At 43.6% G+C, this 22,235-nt stretch overlaps 1 protein-coding gene across 1 annotated transcript in view; it reads left to right on the plus strand.

Moving 5' to 3' along the window:
- The window catches only part of ESR2 (estrogen receptor 2), a 1,269,185-nt gene that overhangs the window by 1,178,189 nt on the left and 68,761 nt on the right, over positions 1–22,235 (plus strand). The window contains exon 8 of the mRNA XM_078660316.1: positions 6,387–6,520. Within this exon, the coding sequence (XP_078516442.1) occupies positions 6,387–6,520 (134 nt within the window). The remainder of the gene's footprint in view (positions 1–6,386; positions 6,521–22,235) is intronic.

The raw sequence follows: 22,235 nt of genomic DNA on the forward strand, positions 1-22,235 counted from the left end.
TTCCGACCAATGGTAGGCGAGGCGGGGCCGTCGCGTCATTACTATGCGCGACAAACCCGCCCCTGTTTGGTCGTAGGGGGCCGGCATGACCGCCATACGTCTGGTGTGGCCGATACCAGCCCCGCTCTCTATATTTAACGTTTACCATACATTTCTACCCTAAGCAAAACATTGCTAGTAAGAAATCTGTTACATTAGAGTGCTCTGCTAATGTTGCATGGATTTCTCCTCCAAAGATCATCCACCAATGGAGACTTCAGGAGAAACCCACTGCTATAAAATTCATCAGTGAATATCTCTAGTGTCGGAATACCTGGCACCAAATGTGGGCACTTGGATTATACTGCCAAAGTGGGCGGTCATTGCCAGTGCCCACATCTCAGGTGCTACTATTTCTCGCAATCACCCTTCATTCGGATAGCTAACCTGCCACCATGTGTTGGAGAGTAAACTCCAAGCCATGGCTTAGAGTTGAAGAGTCTTTGTCAGTGACATGCCCACTACCCAGGAAATAAAGAATGGCATAGTTATATCGCCTGAGATGCATATGAGGAATCCTTTATTTTTGGGAAAGTTCAATACCGCCACTCTTCTCTAACTCAAATTGTAAGTCTTCAAAGTCACAGAACACTCAAACTCATCCCCCATGCAACGGGCTCATAGGTACACATATACAAACACACAACACCCTCCTAAAAATCAGGAGCCTAAGGACCTCTATTAAAATGACGCAGACTGTCTTTAACACAAACAAAATGTGTATGCGCTTAGATTGAAGGTGGCTCATTGCATTTGATCTCTTTTTTACCCTTCTATTATTTGAACACAGACAAATCGAAAACCGTCCTTATATATATCAGATCTGAAAAACTCTTCATTTATTTCAATTTTGCAGAGTTTCACTTTTCACTGGGGAGGAGAAGTTATATTTTAATTGTGTATTTTAAAATTAATGGGGACATCACAACCACATAGGCCACTGCTGTGGTAAATTGGGTTACTAGTTGAGGGGGACAAAAAACCCTACTCAAGCAGGAACCACAATCCTTGTCAGGGTGAATTCACAAGCAGACCCCAAATTAACCTGTGCTCAACCATTCTGGTAGCTTGGCACAGTGCAGGTAGGCTTAATTTAGAGGCAGTGTGTAAAGTATTTATGCAGCACTTCAAACGGTGATAAAGTGAAAAGACTACACAAGAAAAATCCCACATCAAATTAGGAAAAATAGAATAAGTTTTAATAAAAAAATAAAGACCAAAACTAAAAAAATGCAATCATTAGAACCAAAAATACAAAATGTAAAAAAATGTCAGCGAAAATAGCGCCAATAAGCAAAATGCGCCAACTCTGGTTAGCTGGTCGCACCGGACCGGGACAAAGTCCAACCACTATGGAGTGCGGATTGGCTACAGTGACTCGCTTTGGTCCATTGAACACAGTACCGTAATCCTGTTGCGAGAGATGCGGAGTCCCACGTCAAGGATGCTTTGTGCTGTGTGAGGGGGTGCGTAAATACTGGGTGGACGTACTGGAGGTCTTGTTCAAGATAGTTGGCTTCCCCGTCCCCGCTTCGCCAGTGGTGGCTCTGATGGGGTACACGGAGGATCTGCCAGTAACGCACAGACATTTTTTGTGCTAAGCCTGTTACTAGCAAAGAGGAGAGTGGCATGCAGGTGGGACCGGGGGCCCACCCCTTAATTTAATGACTGGCTCGCTGACTTAATATTCTGCATAGATCAACTTACCACTTATGCGGATTTCTGCCATCGTTGTTGTGCCCAAGGGACATCTGGGACCCCCTTCTGGCCTACCTGTGCAGTTGCGTAACCTGAAGAGCATACAGATCCCTCTCGGGATTTGCTGGACTAGTCAATATTATAGCGCTGCCAGAACTTATTTATTGGACTAACACACCGTACCTAGTTGTTGATCGTCTAATAATGGGTCACAGAGCTGAAATCCCCATTGGCTTAATGTACACGCTGGTCTCTATGAAGGACCACCCCAGCCACTAACTAATGTAAAATGTGCTTGTAACTGATATATATGCTTTAGTTTCTCCTGCATGCCCTAAGGTGCTTGGTGTACACCACATATAAGTAATACTGCATTGTCTAGATATCAAATGATGTGTGCTCATGCACTTTCCTTGCATAGAGATGACTCACACAGTGGCATTTCCAGTGGGCACGGCGATGTCTGTGTGAGGAAATGCATTGTGCAGCTGCAGTTCCGATGGGCTGCTGTGGGCAAAGCAAAGTCCTTGTTGAGAGGGGGGGGGGTCAGCACTGCAGAGGCGATGCGCCGGTTCTGTGGGAGATGCACTGGGCCACGAAGAAGATGTGTACGTTCTACTGAATCCACAGATGGCTGGCAGAGCACCTTTTAGGCCCACTTCCAAGGGTCCAGGACTGGTGCCGCACCACTTGGGAGGGTAGGACTCATAGTTGGCATAGTCCAGGTGCTGGATTTACAGTTGCTGGAAGCCTGTTCTGTCCCTGAGGCTTCTGATCAGAGACCAGCCAACAGGCCCTTGAAGTCACTCTAGGGCCCTGGGTTTAGAGTTGAAGGTCCAGGTCATCTCATCTAGGAAAGAGGGCAGCAGGGCAGCTGTCCAGCAGAATGGCAGTCCTTTCAACAGCTCAGCAGTCATTGTTCCTGGCATAGTTCACAGGCCCAGAAATGTAATGAAGAGTTGGGTCTAAGCATCCAATATTTGTATTTATCGTCCACTTTATTAGAGGAAGCTTGTAGAAGTTTCCATCCCCCTGAGGTGTCATCCCTGTCCTGGCCCCAGCTCGTCTGGGGTCACAAAAGACCAATGTCAATCGCCCTTTGTGAGAGTACTCAGGTAGAGCCTTTGTGATGTGCAAGTGTGGTAGGTGACAGCTTCTTCTCCTCATCAACTCTGAGTGGTCAAACCTGCCAACACAAAGTTTCCCTTTGTCTCACTATCTGGAAGCAATACACAAAGACCAACTGCCAGCTACACCTAGTCATGTGACGCAGGATCAGGCTGCAGCACCAGATTGTTAGGACAAGAAATGTCCAACTTTCTAAAAGTATGTATCAAAAAAGGGGAGAGATCCCGTTGAGGTAAAGAGGGGTGGGATCACTGAAAATAAAAATAATTAAAATGGAGACCCCTTATACCATAGATGCATTAGCAATTTGAGGGCACTCAGTGTCTAGAAAATATTATTAATTCATCAGGGAAAAGAATGAGAGAATTGATAACTATTTACTCCATGTTCATTTAAACTGCTGTTGTTTGCCCGATCCCATAGGGACATCTTGGTTTCTGAAGGACTATAAGATAGAGGGTGATATATATACCGCCTGAGTTACAAACATATCAGGGTGACTGTAATTTTCAGTACATAAGGGATGCCCTAATTATATGTTTTCAGTCTGGCAAATTTTCTAAAAATAACACTTTAAATGTTGGACACTTATGTTGGTTATATATTTTCTTGTTATTTAAAAAAATCTGCAAATAGATGTTAATTTATGCACTGATTAGTTATGTGAGACTTTGTGTGTGTATTTGTTTTGGTGGTTTTAAGCCTCTATTTATGTAAATCAATATCTTGCACATTGGAATCAAAATAATTTGGGTAATGGACAAGCCCATAGAAAACATATGGTCTTCTGTCTTTTTTGAGTGTGCCACTTTCTTGCTTGCTTTCCGTCTCAACCCTAATTTGTAAATGTTATGCTATTTGGAAACCTGACACATATTTGCAAGCAAGTGTGATACACTAGCGAGAGGATTTCTTTATATTAAAACAAGAAATAGAGTAACACCTTCAACCATTGTTGACTTTGAAATGTATGGATGCATTACGTAGCCTTTTGAAAATAGCGAATGCATCTATGGTATGAGGGGTCTCCTTGTTTAATTTTTAGTTTTCTAAAAATGGCATTTAAAGAATTATGACTAACCCTCTGGCTTTACCATTATATGAGGCTTTCAATTACAATTCTTCTAGATGCAAAATGTGACCCGTCAACCTCCTCCCAATTGGAAGTTATCAGTTATTAAATGTAATAAGGTAGCCCAATGTAATCTTTCAGGAGAGGTAGGCCTTGAAGCAGTGAAAAACACATTTTGGGGTTTTCACTACCAGGACATGTAAAAGTTAAAAGTCATGTCCACTTTTCTAAACAATGCACCATACTCTCCGTGCTGTTCAGGGCCTGACCTAAGGATGACTTATATGTAAGGCTCCCTGATTTCTGTTTTTAATGATTTTTACAGATGAATACAGACAGAAAACAGTATGTTTTTTGTCTATATTTAATAAAAAAAATGAAAGATATAGAAAATGGGGTTTCTTTTGAGTGACTTTCCATACTGACTTTCATTAATTCCAGCATAACAGATGAGCAGACAGATGGCAAGGGGAGTTGTAAAACAGTATAAGATTTCCTTAAATACCAACATATGTCAACATCCATTTGTAGTATAATGCTAATTTTTACCTGTGGGTATATTGTCATGTAATATTTGGCTACCTAATTTTCTAAGACAAGACAGGTGTCAAAGTATGAATGCACATTTATTAGCTAAACAAATGTGGAACTATAACATTTTACCATTTCATTTATTGATGGAACACAAAATAGATGTAGATAAATTCTGATAAAATGGCCCAAAAATAAATATGGATAAATGCAGAAGGAAATGTTAAAAACATAAATACCATAAACTTGGAGCCCTAATTATATGTACTTAAAAGGAATGTTTTGATCCTAGCAAAAGGTTTATTTTGCCAGTTTGATATCACAGTTTAAAAACTGCACACACAGGCTGCAATGTCAGGCATGAGACATGTTAATGTGCTACTTGATGGGGTAGCACAATCAGTGCTGCTGCCCACAAGTAGCATTTAATTTATAGGCCCTAAGCACATGTAGTACTTAGAAGTACATTAAATAGGCCAATTGGATGAAAACCAATTCTACCATGTTTTAAGGAGAGACCACTAGCCCTTAAGTACTGGTTAGCTGGGGTAAAGTGCAGAGTCATAAACGCCAACAGAAACAGGTTCAGGAGACAGGAGGTCTGTAGATCCCAGGAGGGTCTGTAGATCAAAACTCGACACAGAGGGGCGGTGGTTACAAAGCCATACAAAATAGAAGAATGTCATATCTGGTGGTGCAAATGTTTTCTACCAGAGTACTTTGGTGAGTATAATCGAAGTTATTAGCAAACCTCTGTATTTGTGAGGACTCTCCAAACTAATACCTTTTTAGCCCCATGGAATGGCAATCGAAATGTATGGGTTTGTTGAGACATTGAGCAAGTTTCCTTATCATAGATCTGGGGTTAAATTATGAACAGTGTCCCACATTGGTATATTGTGCTTAGAGAAAGATCCTGTATTAAAGTAGGAACAAATACTATTTAGCTGTGTGTTACACTGAGCAGGGGGGCCCATGGCTAGACTAGAAGTCACATGACTCAATGGAGAATTAATAATTGACCCCAAGATGGTGGTAGCTTCTTCCAGGCTTTTGTTGAGGCCGCTCAAGAACCTGGAGTGCAAGTAGGAAAAAGGACTTTCACTGGTAACAGGAGTGGCCTTACAGCATTTATCACTAGACATAAAGGGGCCCCTGAAGGAGAGAAGGAGTGAGGGCATGTCAGTCTCACCTATAGATCCATGTTGAAAAGGGCATGCATCTGGCGTCAACCAGATGCGGACAGGCACAGAGGGGCTTGTCTATGGTGCAGCAACTTCCCACTGTGCAGACGTGCAGCAGCTCTGGTTCTGAGTCATAACCAACAGTTACCATCAGCCAATGGCTGATGCATACCGACTGGTCAATATGTGAATGACACCTACATTAGCCAATGGCTGAGGGGTAACCTACTTTAGCTTACTACATTCTATTCACCTTCAGTGTATAGGTTCAACCTTCCGTTATTTTCTGTATTAACTTGTTCAGCAGTGTTGATTATTTAATTTAACACAACATCAATTCACCAATGGAATCCTTTCTTTGATAAGAAGACCATTTGTTATCTTTATGTGTCATTACTGTAGAATATTTTGGTCCCAGTTGTGGTGTTGGACCATTTACACCCCTAATAATTTTACATCTCGCTGAAAGTAAAACAAAATATCATCCCTCTGTCTGTCCTACCTTTTTCCTTATGTTATGCCTGGAAATATTTGTAAAAAAATTAACATCTCTCTCAAACAAAAGGCTTGACTGTATTGATAACCCCCATTCAGCTATTGAGAGCATGACCAAATGTTTGAAAATGTTTGAGTGCAATAACATACCCATGTTGCATGCTACAAATTTCTAAGGTGACAACAATGTAATTAGCACTTGCGTTTTTAACATAAGAATTCTTACTTTTATTTTACAGGAATGAAGAGAAATGTGTGGAAGGACTGCATGAAATCTTTGACATGTTACTAGCTGCAACTTCAAGATTTCGAGAACTAAAGCTGCAACAGAAGGAATTTGTTTGTCTCAAAGCATTGATCCTTCTTAACTCCAGTGAGTCCATGAAGAATTCGCCTTTGATTTATTGCAGGTTTGCAATAGTATTTCCCACATACTATGCTTCCTGGTGAAAACCATGCCAATGATGGAAAAAGTTTGATATGGTCTATCCTATCCTAATCAATTATTCAACATTTGTAATGCAGGGGGTTTGGGATTTTTCTGATATTATATGTCCAGGTTAGTTCTAATTAAGGGGATTGTATTAATTAAACAAAATGTAATACCCTTTTTTAAAGTGCTTTATTCAGACCTCGAGAGTGATTAAGATAGTTCTGTTTCTATTCTTTGATGCGCTAGAATGTATAAGCTTCTCAAGTATGATATATGGGCCCAGATTTACTAAACCCTTGCATTGCCCTTGTGTAAAGCAAGGTGACACGAAGCAATGCAAGGGATTAAGTCAGATTTACCAAGCCACGCTAAGCCACCTTGCGTGGTTTGGTAATTCAAGAGTAACGCAAGGAAGCCTTGTGTTACTCTGTGCTGGGAAGGCATTCCATATGTGGAGTGTGGGTGTTCTCAATTCATGCACACATGAAATTTGGAGCATTACCAGATTTACGAACCATGGAATGCCTCAAAATGCTACGCTTACGCCGTCACATCTGATAGAGACTTCTAGCCGCAGATTCCTTCCCTTAGAATTATCCCCTAGCGTCAGACTGGATCCAGTCATTATTCGTGAGCAGTACCCCTGTGCACCAGTAAGCAGCATAATTCAGCTCTGTGTGGTGTTGTCGATGTCATCCGCACCAGAAGTGACTTGCGCTTTACTTATATAGGCGCTACCCCAGAGCACTGATGTCACTTCTATTCTTTTTGCTCCATTCATTGAAGATCCGGAGAGAGGTACCCCCAGCCATTTTTTTACTTCTCTTTTTCGACATTGTTTTTAGGTTTTTGGAGACATATCTCCTGGTGTGGCAGGTGTGTCTACTAGGAAGGCTGATTGTAAGCCCTGCGGCTCCTGCACTTACAAATGTCAGTGACAGACCCACACCTCATTTTCCTCTGGTTTCTTGAGCAATCATCATCAGGACATAGATATTATGCCTAACAATTGTGGCTTCAGATGCCTAGCAGGAAGAGAGGGGAGAAAGGCTAAGGGGAATAGGAGTAGTGAGAGAACTACAATATAACACAGTTCTACAACAAAAGTGGTGCTTAGGTTTACTCGATGCACCGTCGATGCATTATTGTGTTTAGATGTTTAAGGACACATTTCCTGAGAGTGACTGCAAATAATTGCGAAGACTCGTGATATAAAAGAGTGAGATAACCTCGGAGCAGTAACTTTAAAATGTGGTGGTCAGCTAGGAACGAGGAACATACTATGTTGATCAATTAACAAAACATTTTATACAGTTAATTTCGGACAAACCATTGGATTACCGTTATACGGCGCATCATAGTCATAGGATTGTGCTAAGGTGACGGCGTGAAGGAATAATAACGAGGGTGAACGCGTTATGGAGCCATGGTGGGATGGCTGACATGCAAGCAGGGGCTGCAGTTAATTCCGGAAAAACCATTGGATTACCGTTATACAGCGCATCATAATCATAGGATTGTGCTAAGGTACGGCATGAAGGAATAATAACGAGGGTGAACGCGTTATGGAGCCGTGGTGGAATGGCGGACATTCAAGCAAAGGCTGGAGCCGTGTCGTATTACCGCTACTTAAGGATCATGACCGATAAGTGGGCAAAAGGATGGTTGCAGCAGTAGTTACTGCATCATGGATGTAGTAGTCCTCTGTGGTTCTTGCCCTGTGTGGAGGGGACGGAGTTAATAGGGAACCCGGGTTGGATGACTGGAGGGCAGGCCTAAGAGAGAGAGCGCGCTTACCTAGTAATAGACCTGAAGGCGACCCAATGGGGTGGGTGCCTGATCCTGTACTTGGAGGGTCTGTTCAATTAGAGCCAAGGTGACAAGGCACCGGCATAATGGCCTAATGGGAAGGAAGGGATTACGGGTTTCAGAATGGAGGGGTTAGGTGATAGATCGAGCGATACTGCGAGGGTATGAAACTTACTGGGCAGTTTCAAGGTGCAGCGGCGTAGTAGCGGTGTCTGCGGGGAGTGTTCTCAGCACTGGTGTCGGCCGGAGGGTATTAATGGGCAAGTGATTGGTGCAAGGGGGGACCACGTGATGGGATGTGGAGAGCAAGTAGGGACTACGCTGGCTAATACACTGCAGATTCGTTGGCCATTGTGGATAGGTCAATGGATTTCCGAGGTAATGACAGCCATCTTGGAGGCGAGGTTACCGGTAACGGAGTGATGTGAGTCCTGGGACTCGTGACATGGAAATCAAAGATATTACATTACAATTATACCAGCGGTCATAAGGGTGACATATTACTGTACAGTGTACGATTGGAAATGTTAGCAACATGTATTATTACGTTCAATTAGGCGTAAGTCTGCAAACTCGCATAGAAACCCTTTTTCCGAACTGGGCACCCCAAGTCCATGCTCTTGGATTTGCTTTTTAGGCCAGCCAGACCAGCTTCGTTTGTGCGAGGCTTGGTGTTATCATTGAACCGCGGGTACTTAGATCAACCTCATTTCTGTACCCCAGATGTTTGACGGTGTCCAGATACTCCCTTCCCCTTGGTCCAATCTCCCCATGCTCAATACGGCTCTCAACCAGATCTCATATTGTAGTGGCTCAGGGTTATTCCACAGCCTGCAAATCTCTCTGCGGGCTGCTAATATCAAGCAGAGGAATAAACCTATCGATTTTTTGACAATTGATTAGTAAGACGATTCTCAATACCGAAAAAAACAAATGACAAGTTGAGACTAATCTTAACACCGACTGTGCATAGAGTGAACCTAAGCACCACTTTTGTTGTAGAACTGTGTTATATTGTCATTCTCTCACTACTCCTAATCCCCTTGGCCTTTCTCCCCTCTCTTCCTGCTAGGCATCTGAGGCCAGAATTGTTAGGCATAATATCTATGTCCTGATGATGATCCGTGTATCAAGATAACGTATCGAAGTGCCGTCGACTTCTCATAACACCTTATACAAGCTCAAAACGTTGTGTACTTCTACTGTAAAGGTGTTTGTTATGTTCTGCCGTACCTTGACATTATGTAATTACGGGTACTGCAAACCTCAAGCTTTTGCCTACAAGCCCTTTTGTTCCAGTTTTGTTATTGAATGTTTGTTGCACATGTGTTAAGTAGGGTGCAGGCTTGTGCCCCACTTTGTGAATTGTTGTGTAACATTACTTATATTCCACTGCAAAGTAAATACTAGACCTTTGCCCAGCTGTGCAAGTCCAAATAATATAGCCATGACTGAGTCTATATTTATTCACCATGTATATTTTCCCTAAAGGGACCACTGTTTGAATAGCATTCTCCCCAAGGTCCCTTTCGACTTAATTGGTTTCCCTTGTTGTTGCAAAATATACTTCAACCACTATGGGCAACAAGTGGGAGGCAAGATATGCCATCACCTGACTGACTGGAGGTTGATAACATCAGACCGCTGGGTCCTCCAGATTGTTCAAAGGGGCTACTCCCTACCCTTCGTGACTGCCCCTCCACCCATGCCATCCACTTGTGACAAGCTGATGGAGGACCATCTCTCATTACTCCAACAGGATGTTGTGCTCTTTTTGCCAAGAGAACCATGGAGAGGGTGCCAATACCAGAAGTAGGTCGTGGTTATTATTCCCGCTACTTTCTGGTGCCCAAGAAGAACAGAAGGCTTTGTCCTATCCTAGATCTGCGCCCTCTCCATTTACTACTGTCGCTCAAGTTCTGTCTACGATCAGATAGGGATACTGGATGATGGCATTGTAGTTGCTGTACTCATACCTTCACATTGCCGTCCTGCCTGTGGGTTATGGTGGGCTGTGAGCAAGTTCCCTTTTGGCCATACCAGCGCTGCTTAGGTGTGCACCAAGGTGATTGATGTCAGTGGGGCCAGCTATTTTGCGGAGATCAGGGTGCCAGTCTTTCCCTATCTCGAAAATTGGCTGTTAAAGGCGGGCTCGCCCCAGGGAGTCGTCTCTCACCACCAGACTATGGCGGACCTCCTGCACTCACTGGGTTTCACTATTAACATGCCGAAGACATACTTGACTCCCTCTGGGACGCTTCTTTTCATCAAAGCTGTTTTGGACATGGTAACGTTTCTGGCTTATCCTCCCAAACGTGGGGTCCTGTGTTAAGACTATGATTCCAATATTTCAGCCTCTGTTCTAGGGTTCAGTGAGACTGACTCTGAGGCTGCTGGACCTTATGTCCTGCTGCATCCGACTTTTGACACAAGCCTGCTCGTACATGCGGGCTCTGCAGTGGTAACTGAATTTCCAGTGGGCGCAGAATCAGGGGAAATGTCTCCGACATGGTCCAGATCTCGGAGGGTACTGCAAAGGATCTGCAGAGGTGGTTAACGAACTGCGATTGGGTCAGCAGCAGACCCCTCTCCCTTACCCAACCAGATCTAACCTCAGTGACAGATGTGTCACTCCTGGGATGGGGTGGCCATCTGTGAGAGGTGGAGATCAGAGCCCTCTGGTCTCCAGCGAAATCTGGGCTCCACATCACTTTATTGAAGCTCCAAGTGATCAGACTGGCATTGAAAGCCTTTCTACCCTCCATCAAGGAAAGTCTAGTGAAGGTGGTCACAGAAAACACCACCGCCAAGTATAATGCAACAAGCAGAGAAGTGTGGGATGGTGGACCCTGTGTCAAGAGGCCCTGCATCTTTTGACATGTCTGGAACAGCAGGGCATATTCCTGGTGGTTCAACACTTGTCGGGCTCCCTGAATGCCAGGGTGGACAAACTCAGCCAAAGATGCCTAGCGGTTCATGAATAGCATCTCCATACGGAGGTGGTGCAAGGTCTCTTTCAGCAGTGGGAAGAGCCTTGATTCGCCACCAGTGACAGCCTTCAATGTCAGCGGTTTTGAGGGTTCTCCCTCAGGATGTTTTCATCTCAAGTGAAGCTCATGCCTCCTGTACACTTTTCTGCCCATACCACTCCTGCCCAGGGTTCTTAAGAAGATCATGAACGACCTGGCGAAAGTCATCCTTGTAGCTCTGGACTGGGCTCAGTGAGTTTGGTATCCTGAGCAGTTGAGCATGGTCGTTGGTCCTCTGATCAGACTGCTCCTCCGGGAGGATCTTGATTTGCAGCAGCCGCCTGGGGTTCTCCACCCAAACCTGTCAACAATTCACCTTCATGTGTGTAGATTAAGCTGCGACAATTGACAGCTTGAAGTCTGTAATGTTATCTCTGTAGCCAGTCGTCCCTCCACCAAGGCATATATGCCTGCTATTGGGGAAAGTTTGTGGCATGGTGTGCAGAAAGACACAGTTAACTCCGTTTCTGCCCCCTATCTCTGGTCCTTCAGTTTCTTCTTTCTCATGCCCTTCAGGGGCAACTTAAAAGGCTATCTTTCGGCCATTTCAGCATTTCTGTGGTGACAAAATCAGCCATCCTTGTTCAAATCCCCTATTATGAATAGGTTTTTGAAAGGTCTCCAACACATCCTCCCACCTTTATCCATCATCATGCCTAAGTGAGACCTATATTTAGTACTCCCCTTTCTCATGTGCGCTCCCTTTGAGAGGGCTATACAACTGTCCTATGAATCTACTTACCATTAAAACTACTCCATCAATTAGACCCAAAAAGAGCATTATCGTTCTACCATGACTGCACAAAAGAGTTCCTTGCAGATTACCATCTCTATGTGGGGTATTTTGGAACCAAGAAAGGGAAGGCAGTGTAGAAATGGACCATCTCCTGATGGCTCATGCACTGAATTAAAATCTGCTACGCAATGTCCAAGGAGCAACCCCAGAGGGTTTCTGCAGAGATGAAGTGCACGTATCTTCTTTACTTACATTTTATTCCATATACAAGGATGTACACATCACAATAACATCGCAGTGCAGCATGAACACTACTGATTCCGGGAAATTCCATACAGCGTATTAAGTAGAAGGAGCCCCCACAACATTCTATCCTATGTACTTTCTATGTCAGACCTATAATACATACCCATTACTACACATCCCTTATTCTTATAATTTAAAACTAGACTAACAGGGAAAGGGAAAGTAACATTAAAACTCTACATCCCAATTCCCCTTTTCTAGTAAACATAAAAATACTGTTGTCCCCCACTTACTGACATCTAGAGAGATTGTAATAATTTATTGTATTTGATTAATTAAAACCATTACAAGAAGCACACATAGCATATTCATGCTTCGTAAGACAAGAGAGAGTAGATAAAGAATCATGAGAGGAAGGGGAAGGAGCCATTTTTTTTAACGTTTCTAAAAACATAAAAGTCTCTAGTGTAAAAGCGCCTTGTTTGGCGTTTTCTGAAGAGGTTCGAATGTCTGTACTAAAAGTTTTCAGTTGTGTGAGTTGAAACTACCTCATTCTGTTTTTGCATTTGCAAGGAGTGCTGCTCTTCCTTGCTTGGTTTCTACTAGTGACAAACATTTCACTAGCTTCCCATTTAGCAATGGGTCCTTGGAGTCAAAGCATGCAATCACTGCCTGTCTCCGAGTTCGAATCCCTCATTCGTTAAAGTGCGCCTTTAGTAGTCCAACCCTTACCCTTACCTCCTTTAAGTTAGTACAAGTGCAGATTAGGTATACCGTATTCTCAGTACTGTTGCCGCATAGTCTGCATGTGGTAGTTCTCCCTCAGCCATGGTGCAAGGATCCCTGGTCTGTATTTTAAGAATTGTTCTTTGGTCTTCCTGGAGTACCCCAATTCGAAGTATGCCTGTGACCTAAGTGATTTATAGCCACTCAGTGTCATCCAGGCTTGGCTCCCGCGGGCAAAGGCAGCCTTATCTTCTACAAGGGAGATTTTTCTTGATTACTTTTTTTACTATTTGCTTGAAAACGGAATGGGTAGTTTGAGTTTCCCATAGGTCAGCTGACCCAGTAGAGACAAGTGAATCCTTCAAATACTGTCTGGGCGGCGAGTTGGAAATTTTGCAACTTTCTTGCCAGAGCTGATGGTTCAGTGTATTCGGGGAAGAGTTCTTAATTTTGTGCCAATACGTTATATAGGAACCTTGCCTTGCAAGGATTTGTTTGGTTAGGCCAAACGCTAATCGAATCTATGCTGGTGAGGCATAGGTTGGAAGGTTAAACATAACTCTGTAGGCCCTGGCCATGGTGGTGTCCAGCAATTCTGCGTCCCTGCCCCCTAGTGCTTCACGGTGATGGTGGGTAGAATTTTAGCTTGTGCTACCCAGAGGAGAGGGGAAAGAATAGGGCCTGTGAGTTTTATTTTTAACTGCCTTAATGTTATTGTTATTGCCATCCCCTTCCTCCTGATTGCCTCAAGTTGGTTGGCAAATTGACAACCCTCATCGATGGTTACCTCTAAGTATTTGTAGGCCAGGGTGTTCACAATTGGCGTTTTTTCCAGGTATCAAGAATGGGACCATTGTTTGCATTAATTGTCAAGGTTTTTGTTTTGTTGAGGTTCACTTCTCGATGATTTTCTACTGCATACTCATGCATTGTGTTGAGTAAGCATTGCAGGCCAACTTGGGTGTGGCTTACCAGGACAACGTCATTGGCATGCGAAATACTAGAGATGGTTTTTCCATCGAGTCGAGGTGCAAGCGGGTTGCAAGTGCCTAGAACTGATGTCATATCTGCCGTATACAGGTTAAACAGTGTAGATGCAAGCACACATCCCTGTTTGATACCTTTGGTGGAATGTATGCACCTCGATAGATGTGAGCCATTCCCTGGTTTTACCTGTATCCATGTGTTGGTATGGAGGTATATTAAAAGGTTCAAGAGAGATGACGGTATTCCCCAAAGCGCCAGCTTCCTCCACCGTCGTACTCGATTAACATTGTCAAAGGCTGCCTAAAAGTTGATGAAACAAAAATGTATTGCCTGTTTCGTCGATTTCGCCTTGTTGATGAGCACTTACTGGCATACAAAATCCTCAACCATCCTAGGTTTCCTTAAAATTCCTCCAAAAGTGCTCATTCTACTCTTGCGTCCATCAAATTCTCTCCCCTCTCTTCAGGATGCACACCTACTGTCTCCCTCACATCGCATTCAGTCAAGGACCTACTCGTTTTGACTAAATCCTGTGACCCAAACCTTCCATCACTTATCCTGCTGTTCTCTTTCCCATCCACAGACTCATTCAAACACCAATACCTGTCACCTCTTACTTTCTACAACTTTCTTTCTTCACAACTTTCATCGGCTCTACCTCCTTTGACCAGAGCAATACGACGCATATGACAATGCTGCCATCTTCTAATTGCACCGTAATCTTCATCACCCTCTTGACCCTTTTTGGGTTACTGAATTTACTTTCTCCTTTAACCACTTTTTTGACTGACTTTACACGCACCGCTTGCCCAACCTTTACATGTACCCCTTTCACTCCATGCTTAGCATCAAAATATTTGTATTCTTTTTTTAAGCGAAAAATACATCTCCTCACATTCTTTGCCTCCCAATTCAATTTCCTACTCCTGATCATCCACCCCAGATTCACTCTGGAATACATAGTCTGCCTCTCTTTAACCCAAAAGGACTTTCACCAACAGTCACATGAGGCGTCATTCTGTGCGCCTGATCCATATTTTTGTCCTTTTTTCGCCATCCAAATAATTCCTCTAATCGCTTAATTAACCCTTTCCACCACAGAATCACCCCAGGGATGATACAACTCTGTGAATTTCTGTTCTATAAACAAACTTAGGGGTCTAGTTAGAAATCCAAAAGTGATCCTATACTCATAGTAGCTTTGTCAATAGTACAAGGGTACAATGATAATAAAACTAACAAACCAGATCACAAAATGTGAAGAACCAGTAACGTAAGTCACCCCTGGTTGAGGATTCCCATCAAAGGTCTTGTATGAATCAATATTATCATTTGGTAATCCTTATCGGGTATTGTGTCTCTAGATCATTGAGACCGGCATACCCAGATAGCCAGTTCGGGGTAGCGACCCACAATCACTCGGTACTACCACATGATGTTGAAGTGATGGGAAGTGCAGTGTAAATAAAGATAAGTGGTGATCTAAAAAAGGATACGGAGCTCAACCAGAAAATTTTAATAATTGTTGGCCCCTTCCCTATTAAAAACAAGAACAGTGTAGTATCGTCATCACAGTACACACAAATAGCTGCGAGGAGACCAACATGTTTCAGCCACTAAAGGTTAACTCCTCAGGCTTTCGTCAGGGTCTCTGTTCTATAAATGTACTACTGCTTATAAGTGAATAAAGTGTGAAAAAATTAAGCAAAAAAACACACAAGTGAAAACCAGTAAAGGATATAGTGTTCCTTCAACTGTATCAACTCCTCTCTTCGGCACTTGGTTGGATAAATACTGTATAAGGAGGACAAACGTACAAGTAGACCACAATCAGCTACACTGGTCCGTTATAAACATAATACATTGTTTCTCAAAAAATTAATCAACTTCTTTACTCACCCAGAGTGTCCGGGGAGTGGACCTCACCTCTTCCTGGACCTGGCTCAGGATATGTGAGACCCCGCTTTACAGTAACAGAAACCGACTCCGTGAATAGCAAAAACCGATAGATCAGACATTAATCTACTCTGGCAATATGCATTCTACGTAATCTAAGGTCTTCTGTATATGGAGCTCATTAACAAACATCAAAAGATTCACAGTTACACCCTCTGTCTATTCTACTGTCAACTAAAGGCTAAACAAACAATAGCGCTGTAAACTACTCAAAAATCAACAGCCAGCTGGCAGAATGAAAAAGTGCCTGGTATAAGGCTTAAAAAACCGGTAGAACCATGTTCCTACCTGTCCATCGTTGTCTCGAGCAGTGACTGAGTCAGGGGGAGGCACAGACACTCCTTCTGTCTGACTACTTCACTGCACTGGTAAGAGCGAGCCACCCAATCGATGCCTGCGGGGGAGGGGCTAACCCGGTCGCCGACTGGGCTGGAGGGGCTGTACAGATATGCCAGGGCGACTTGTATAAAACTGTCCCCTTTAATTATCACCCCCGCTTTTTGTTAGGGTTCGATTCATACCCGGACTCTACATTATTCTTTCCATGTCCCACTTCCGGCCTCGCGCGCGTGATCTCGCGAGACTACCCGATAAAGGACTACAGCATGACGTCACTTCTCTTGTTTGTGTAGTTCCTGCAGTGTGACTTCCGCATAGCGGTGTTTACCGAGTTCATTGGGAAGGAACAGCACCTGACAGATGACGCAAGCCTGCGTTAATCTGTAGTTATAACGGGATGTTGCCCGCCCAGGCAATATGAATATCTAACAATTCCCAAATTAAATCCGGGCCCTGGGCTGAGGTCGTACATTGCACAAAGTGGAAAGTCATGGTTTGTTTTGCGTAGTTTCTTTTTAGGACCCAATCACAGATGAGAATGAAATTAAATATAGACGTGATAGGTACTATTTGAACCGCCCCTCTCACTGGGTGGTACGGCTCGCAATAATCGCGAGCCTGGGGGCAATAAGAATGTCTGAAACCAAACCTGAGCTGAAATCAAGCATAACAGGGAATGAATATTTATGGTTTCCACTTCAGGCCAAGATAAAAAGTACAATTTATACAGCCTTCTCACACTGAATGGTGGGCTTAGGATAATAGCGAGCCAAAAGAAAAGTAGTGTATTGATGTGTCGATAATTAACCCTTTCAGTATGCATTGCATGAATACCACCACACTCACACCTGTATTCAGATATATCACGACAAGGCGAACCACGGAATATCATCGTTCAAACCTTGTCTGTCTGTCCCCAATTTGAAAACCCATTTCTGTTCACGAACGAACAAGTATCTAGACACATCACTCACATGTGGTGGAATGTATGGTTTCTCCAAAACATGCCACTTAAAGTCTGTTTCGGCATGGTTGTGTGTGATGAAGTGCTTAGTAAGTTTCGAGATGTCTTTCTTACAACGAAAAGTACTTTTATGCTCCTGCATCCTCACACGTACCTTCCTCGTGGTCATGCCCACATATCGTTCATTACACGTGCACGTGATGAGGTAGATCAAATTGGTGCTATTGCAGTTTGTGAACTGCCGCAGTTCCCATGGCCTATCTGTACCAATGTCCACACTAGTGATTTTAGTAGTCAGAGGGCAAATAGAACAGCCTCCACACGGATGGTGACCTACCACAGGAGGGAGATCCCATAGCGTGCCTACCTCTCTCCTGGGTGTAACTTTAGGTCGAGTGTGTACCAAACGATCCCTCAAATTAGTAGAGCGTTTAAAGGCAAAGAGTGGAAATGCAATTTGTTCTTTACCACTGTTCAGAATTTTCCAATGTTTCTTGATCACCTTCTGAACAAAGTTCGATTTAGTGTTAAATGTACTCACTAATGTTAATCGATCCAATGGTGGTTTTTCTACGCGAGGTTCAAGTAGCGCAGCACGATGGTTGTTTGCTGCTCGTTTATATGAGCGCTGGATCCATTTTTTAGGGTAATGTCTCTCACTCAACTGCTTAGATAGATCATCTGCATGGCGTTTGAAAGTTTCTGGGGTCGAACAGTTCCGATGAACTCGAAGAAACTGTCCAAAGGGCAGATTATCCCTCAGTGACTTAGGGTGTTGGCTTTCGTACAGGAGAAGGGAATTCCTTGCCATAGGCTTCCGGTACAGTTCACTCTCCAAACCCCTCGTGGTGCTGTAAATCGAGAGGTCCAAAAATGGAAGTCTCTCTTTGCTCATTTCTATGGTAAAGCGGAGATAGTTGTTCTGACTGTTAAGCCATTGGTGAAACAGTAAGACCGATTCACTAGTACCTCTCCACACCATCAGAATATCATCGATGTACCTTTTCCACCAAATTATAGATGGAAAAAAGGGGTTGGAGGGGTGCAATACTGTGGTCTGTTCGAATTCATGGACGTATAGGTTCGCCAGGGAAGGGGCAAAAATACTGCCCATGCTGGTACCAGAGACTTGATGGTATATCTGGTCCTCGTACATGAAAAAGTTTTCTTTCATGGCTATAGTAGCCAAAGCCATAATGAACGGCACTGGAGTGATGGAGTCCAGTTCCGATTCACCCAGGATGGATCGGATGGTGTCCAAGGTCGCATCCTGGGGAATGGAGGTATACAGGGACTCAACATCAAGAGAGACTAGATAGTCAGTCTCTCGATCAAAGACTATATCGGGAATCACTCTTAGGACATCAGTGGTGTCCTTGAGAAACGTCGGCATAGTGTTAACCAACGGTTTGAGGAAATAATCAGCAAATGCTGAAAGGGGTTCAAGGAGTGAGCCCTGGCCCGAAATTATAGGCCTCCCTGGAGGAGGTCTCTGTGGTTTGTGCACCTTTGGTAAGGTGTAAAAATAAGGCATGATAGGATGTTTAACCTGCAGGAATTGTGCCTCTAAGGGAGTGATCCATCCTTCTCCTAGGGCTTCTTCGACCAGGACTTTGATTTCACTCATCAATCTCGGAGTCGGATCAATAGTCAGTGGTCGGTATGCATTGCTGTTGCTCAACTGGCGGAGACACTCTGACCTGTATGTTTCTACATTCTGGACCACAATGGAGCCCCCTTTATCAGCGGGCTTCACAATTATAGTACCGTCTTGGGTCAAAGTTTTAAGAGCCTGTTTCTCTGCAGTGGTAAGGTTGTTGTAACGTGATCTCGAACCATATTGTATACGGTCTAGATCATTCTTGACAGCCAGTTCAAAGGTTAATATGTGAGGTGGTATGGCATGTGAGGGAGGTAAAAAAGTAGATTTAATCCTCAAACCAGTGTTAGTCTCCCTGTCATTCTCTGATTCTTCAGTATTCCTGTTCTTAAAGAAATAGTGAAGCCTTAGTTTCCGAAAGAACTGTGCTAGTTCAGTTTGGAGGACAAAAGGATCACCCTCATCTGTAGTCACGAAACCTAGGCCCTTGTTCAGCACTGCTTCCTCGATGTCTGATAAAGTTCTTTGACTAAGATTGACTACTAAGCTCTTTTCTGGTCTATTTATTGTTCTTGGGCATTCCTTCTCGTGTGACTCCGAGTTCCTGCATGGGGGCCTGTCGTGTCCTCCCATTGGACCTGCGGTTGTCCTTGTGCCGGTCTTCTTTTGCCCCGTGACCGTCTGGGGCCACGCGCCAAAAAAGGCTGGCTATTAAAGTTTTGGAAACCGGGGAAAGGGCCCATCGGTGGCGGAAAATTACCTGGATAGCCCCAGGGTCCTGGAGGCCACCAAGATTGACCGGACATATTGTACTGACCCCTGTAGTTTTGAGATCTACCTCCTCTGCCTCGATTGTTCCCGGCATTTGATGACTGGTTATTGGCCTCAGAGTCACTTCCTGTATCAGAACTCGATCCTGAGTAGTTGGATCCATACATTCTCCCTCGCTTGTTAAAGTCTGGGGCTTTGTAATTGTCACTAGTGTAGGGATAGACAGTTTCCAAATTAAACTTGGCCAGATCTTTCTTGAACTTCTCTAGTTTGGTCTGGAGTATGGAATCAGCAAATTCTTTGTTGGTTTTGTCTGATTCATCTTTGTTTTTCTTGAAAGTGGCACTTATAGTGGCCTTAATTTTACCCTCCAAAACCTGTATTTCTACTAAAATCGCGTCTGCTACCCGTTTGGCTGTACTGATAATCAGAATTAGCCAGTCATGGGTGCAGCGCCAAGCAATCATTGACCAATCCTACCAAAACTGCAGGAACTACACAAACAAGAGAAGTGACGTCATGCTGTAGTCCTTTATCGGGTAGTCTCGCAAGATCACGCGCGCGAGGCCGGAAGTGGGACATGGAAAGAATAATGTAGAGTCCGGGTATGAATCGAACCCTAACAAAAAGCGGGGGTGATAATTAAAGGGGACAGTTTTATACAAGTCGCCCTGGCATATCTGTACAGCCCCTCCAGCCCAGTCGGCGACCGGGTTAGCCCCTCCCCCGCAGGCATCGATTGGGTGGCTCGCTCTTACCAGTGCAGTGAAGTAGTCAGACAGAAGGAGTGTCTGTGCCTCCCCCTGACTCAGTCACTGCTCGAGACAACGACGGACAGGTAGGAACATGGTTCTACCGGTTTTTTAAGCCTTATACCAGGCACTTTTTCATTCTGCCAGCTGGCTGATGATTTTTGAGTAGTTTACAGCGCTATTGTTTGTTTAGCCTTTAGTTGACAGTAGAATAGACAGAGGGTGTAACTGTGAATCTTTTGATGTTTGTTAATGAGCTCCATATACAGAAGACCTTAGATTACGTAGAATGCATATTGCCAGAGTAGATTAATGTCTGATCCATCGGTTTTTGCTATTCACGGAGTCGGTTTCTGTTACTGTAGAGCGGGGTCTCACATATCCTGAGCCAGGTCCAGGAAGAGGTGAGGTCCACTCCCCGGACACTCTGGGTGAGTAAAGAAGTTGATTAATTTTTTGAGAAACAATGTATTATGTTTATAATGGACCAGTGTAGCTGATTGTGGTCTACTTGTACGTTTGTCCTCCTTATACAGTATTTATCCAACCAAGTGCCGAAGAGAGGAGTTGATACAGTTGAAGGAACACTATCCGCTATATGTATCAAGCTATTTAGCATTCGCAAAGGCCGAAATTCTGCGAATTTCGGCCTTTGCGAATGCTAAATAGACAAATGGTATGTATCAAACAAGTTTGATGCAAAATAAGGAATAGCAAAATTTGCTAATCCTTATTTTGCGATTGCACTTAAGGAATTGCAAATTTTGCGATTCCTTAAATGCAATGTATCAAACAAATAATATGCAAAAAATGCCATTAAGGATTAGCAAATTACCACCAACTTCTAGTTGGTGGTAATTTGCGAATTCTTATCAAAAAGCTTTTTTGAAAAAAACCAAAGGTGCCATATGACGCTCATACATGCCCTTAGGGCATGTATGTGCGCCATATACCCCCAAATGTCTTTTTCAGGGGTGCAGCAGGGTGTTCTTGAGACACCCCTGCAGCCTTGAAAAAATCCCTAATTTGCGATCAGCAAATTGCTAATCGCAAATTGCACTTTCATTCCTATGGGCCTGCTGGCCCATGGAAATGAAGGGGTAATTTGCGATTGACAATTTGCTAATCTCAAATTAGGAATGCTAAGGAATCGCTATTGGAAAGCGATTTTGTACATACATACCGTTTTGCATTTCCTAAATAGCGATTCCTTAAAATTCGCTATTTAGGAAATGCAAAATGGTTTGTTGATACATATAGCGGTATATCCTTTACTGGTTTTCACTTGTGTGTTTTTTTGCTTAATTTTTTCACACTTTATTCACTTATAAGCAGTAGTACATTTATAGAACAGAGACCCTGACGAAAGCCTGAGGAGTTAACCTTTAGTGGCTGAAACATGTTGGTCTCCTCGCAGCTATTTGTGTGTACTGCGATGACGATACTACACTGTTCTTGTTTTTAATAGGGAAGGGGCCAACAATTATTAAAATTTTCTGGTTGAGCTCCGTATCCTTTTTTAGATCACCACTTATCTTTATTTACACTGCACTTCCCATCACTTCAACATCATGTGGTAGTACCGAGTGATTGTGGGTCGCTACCCCGAACTGGCTATCTGGGTATGCCGGTCTCAATGATCTAGAGACACAATACCCGATACGGATTACCAAATGATAATATTGATTCATACAAGACCTTTGATGGGAATCCTCAACCAGGGGTGACTTACGTTACTGG

This window comes from Lissotriton helveticus, chromosome 9 (genome assembly GCF_964261635.1).
Source record: "Lissotriton helveticus chromosome 9, aLisHel1.1, whole genome shotgun sequence".
Lineage (NCBI taxonomy): Eukaryota > Metazoa > Chordata > Amphibia > Caudata > Salamandridae > Lissotriton > Lissotriton helveticus.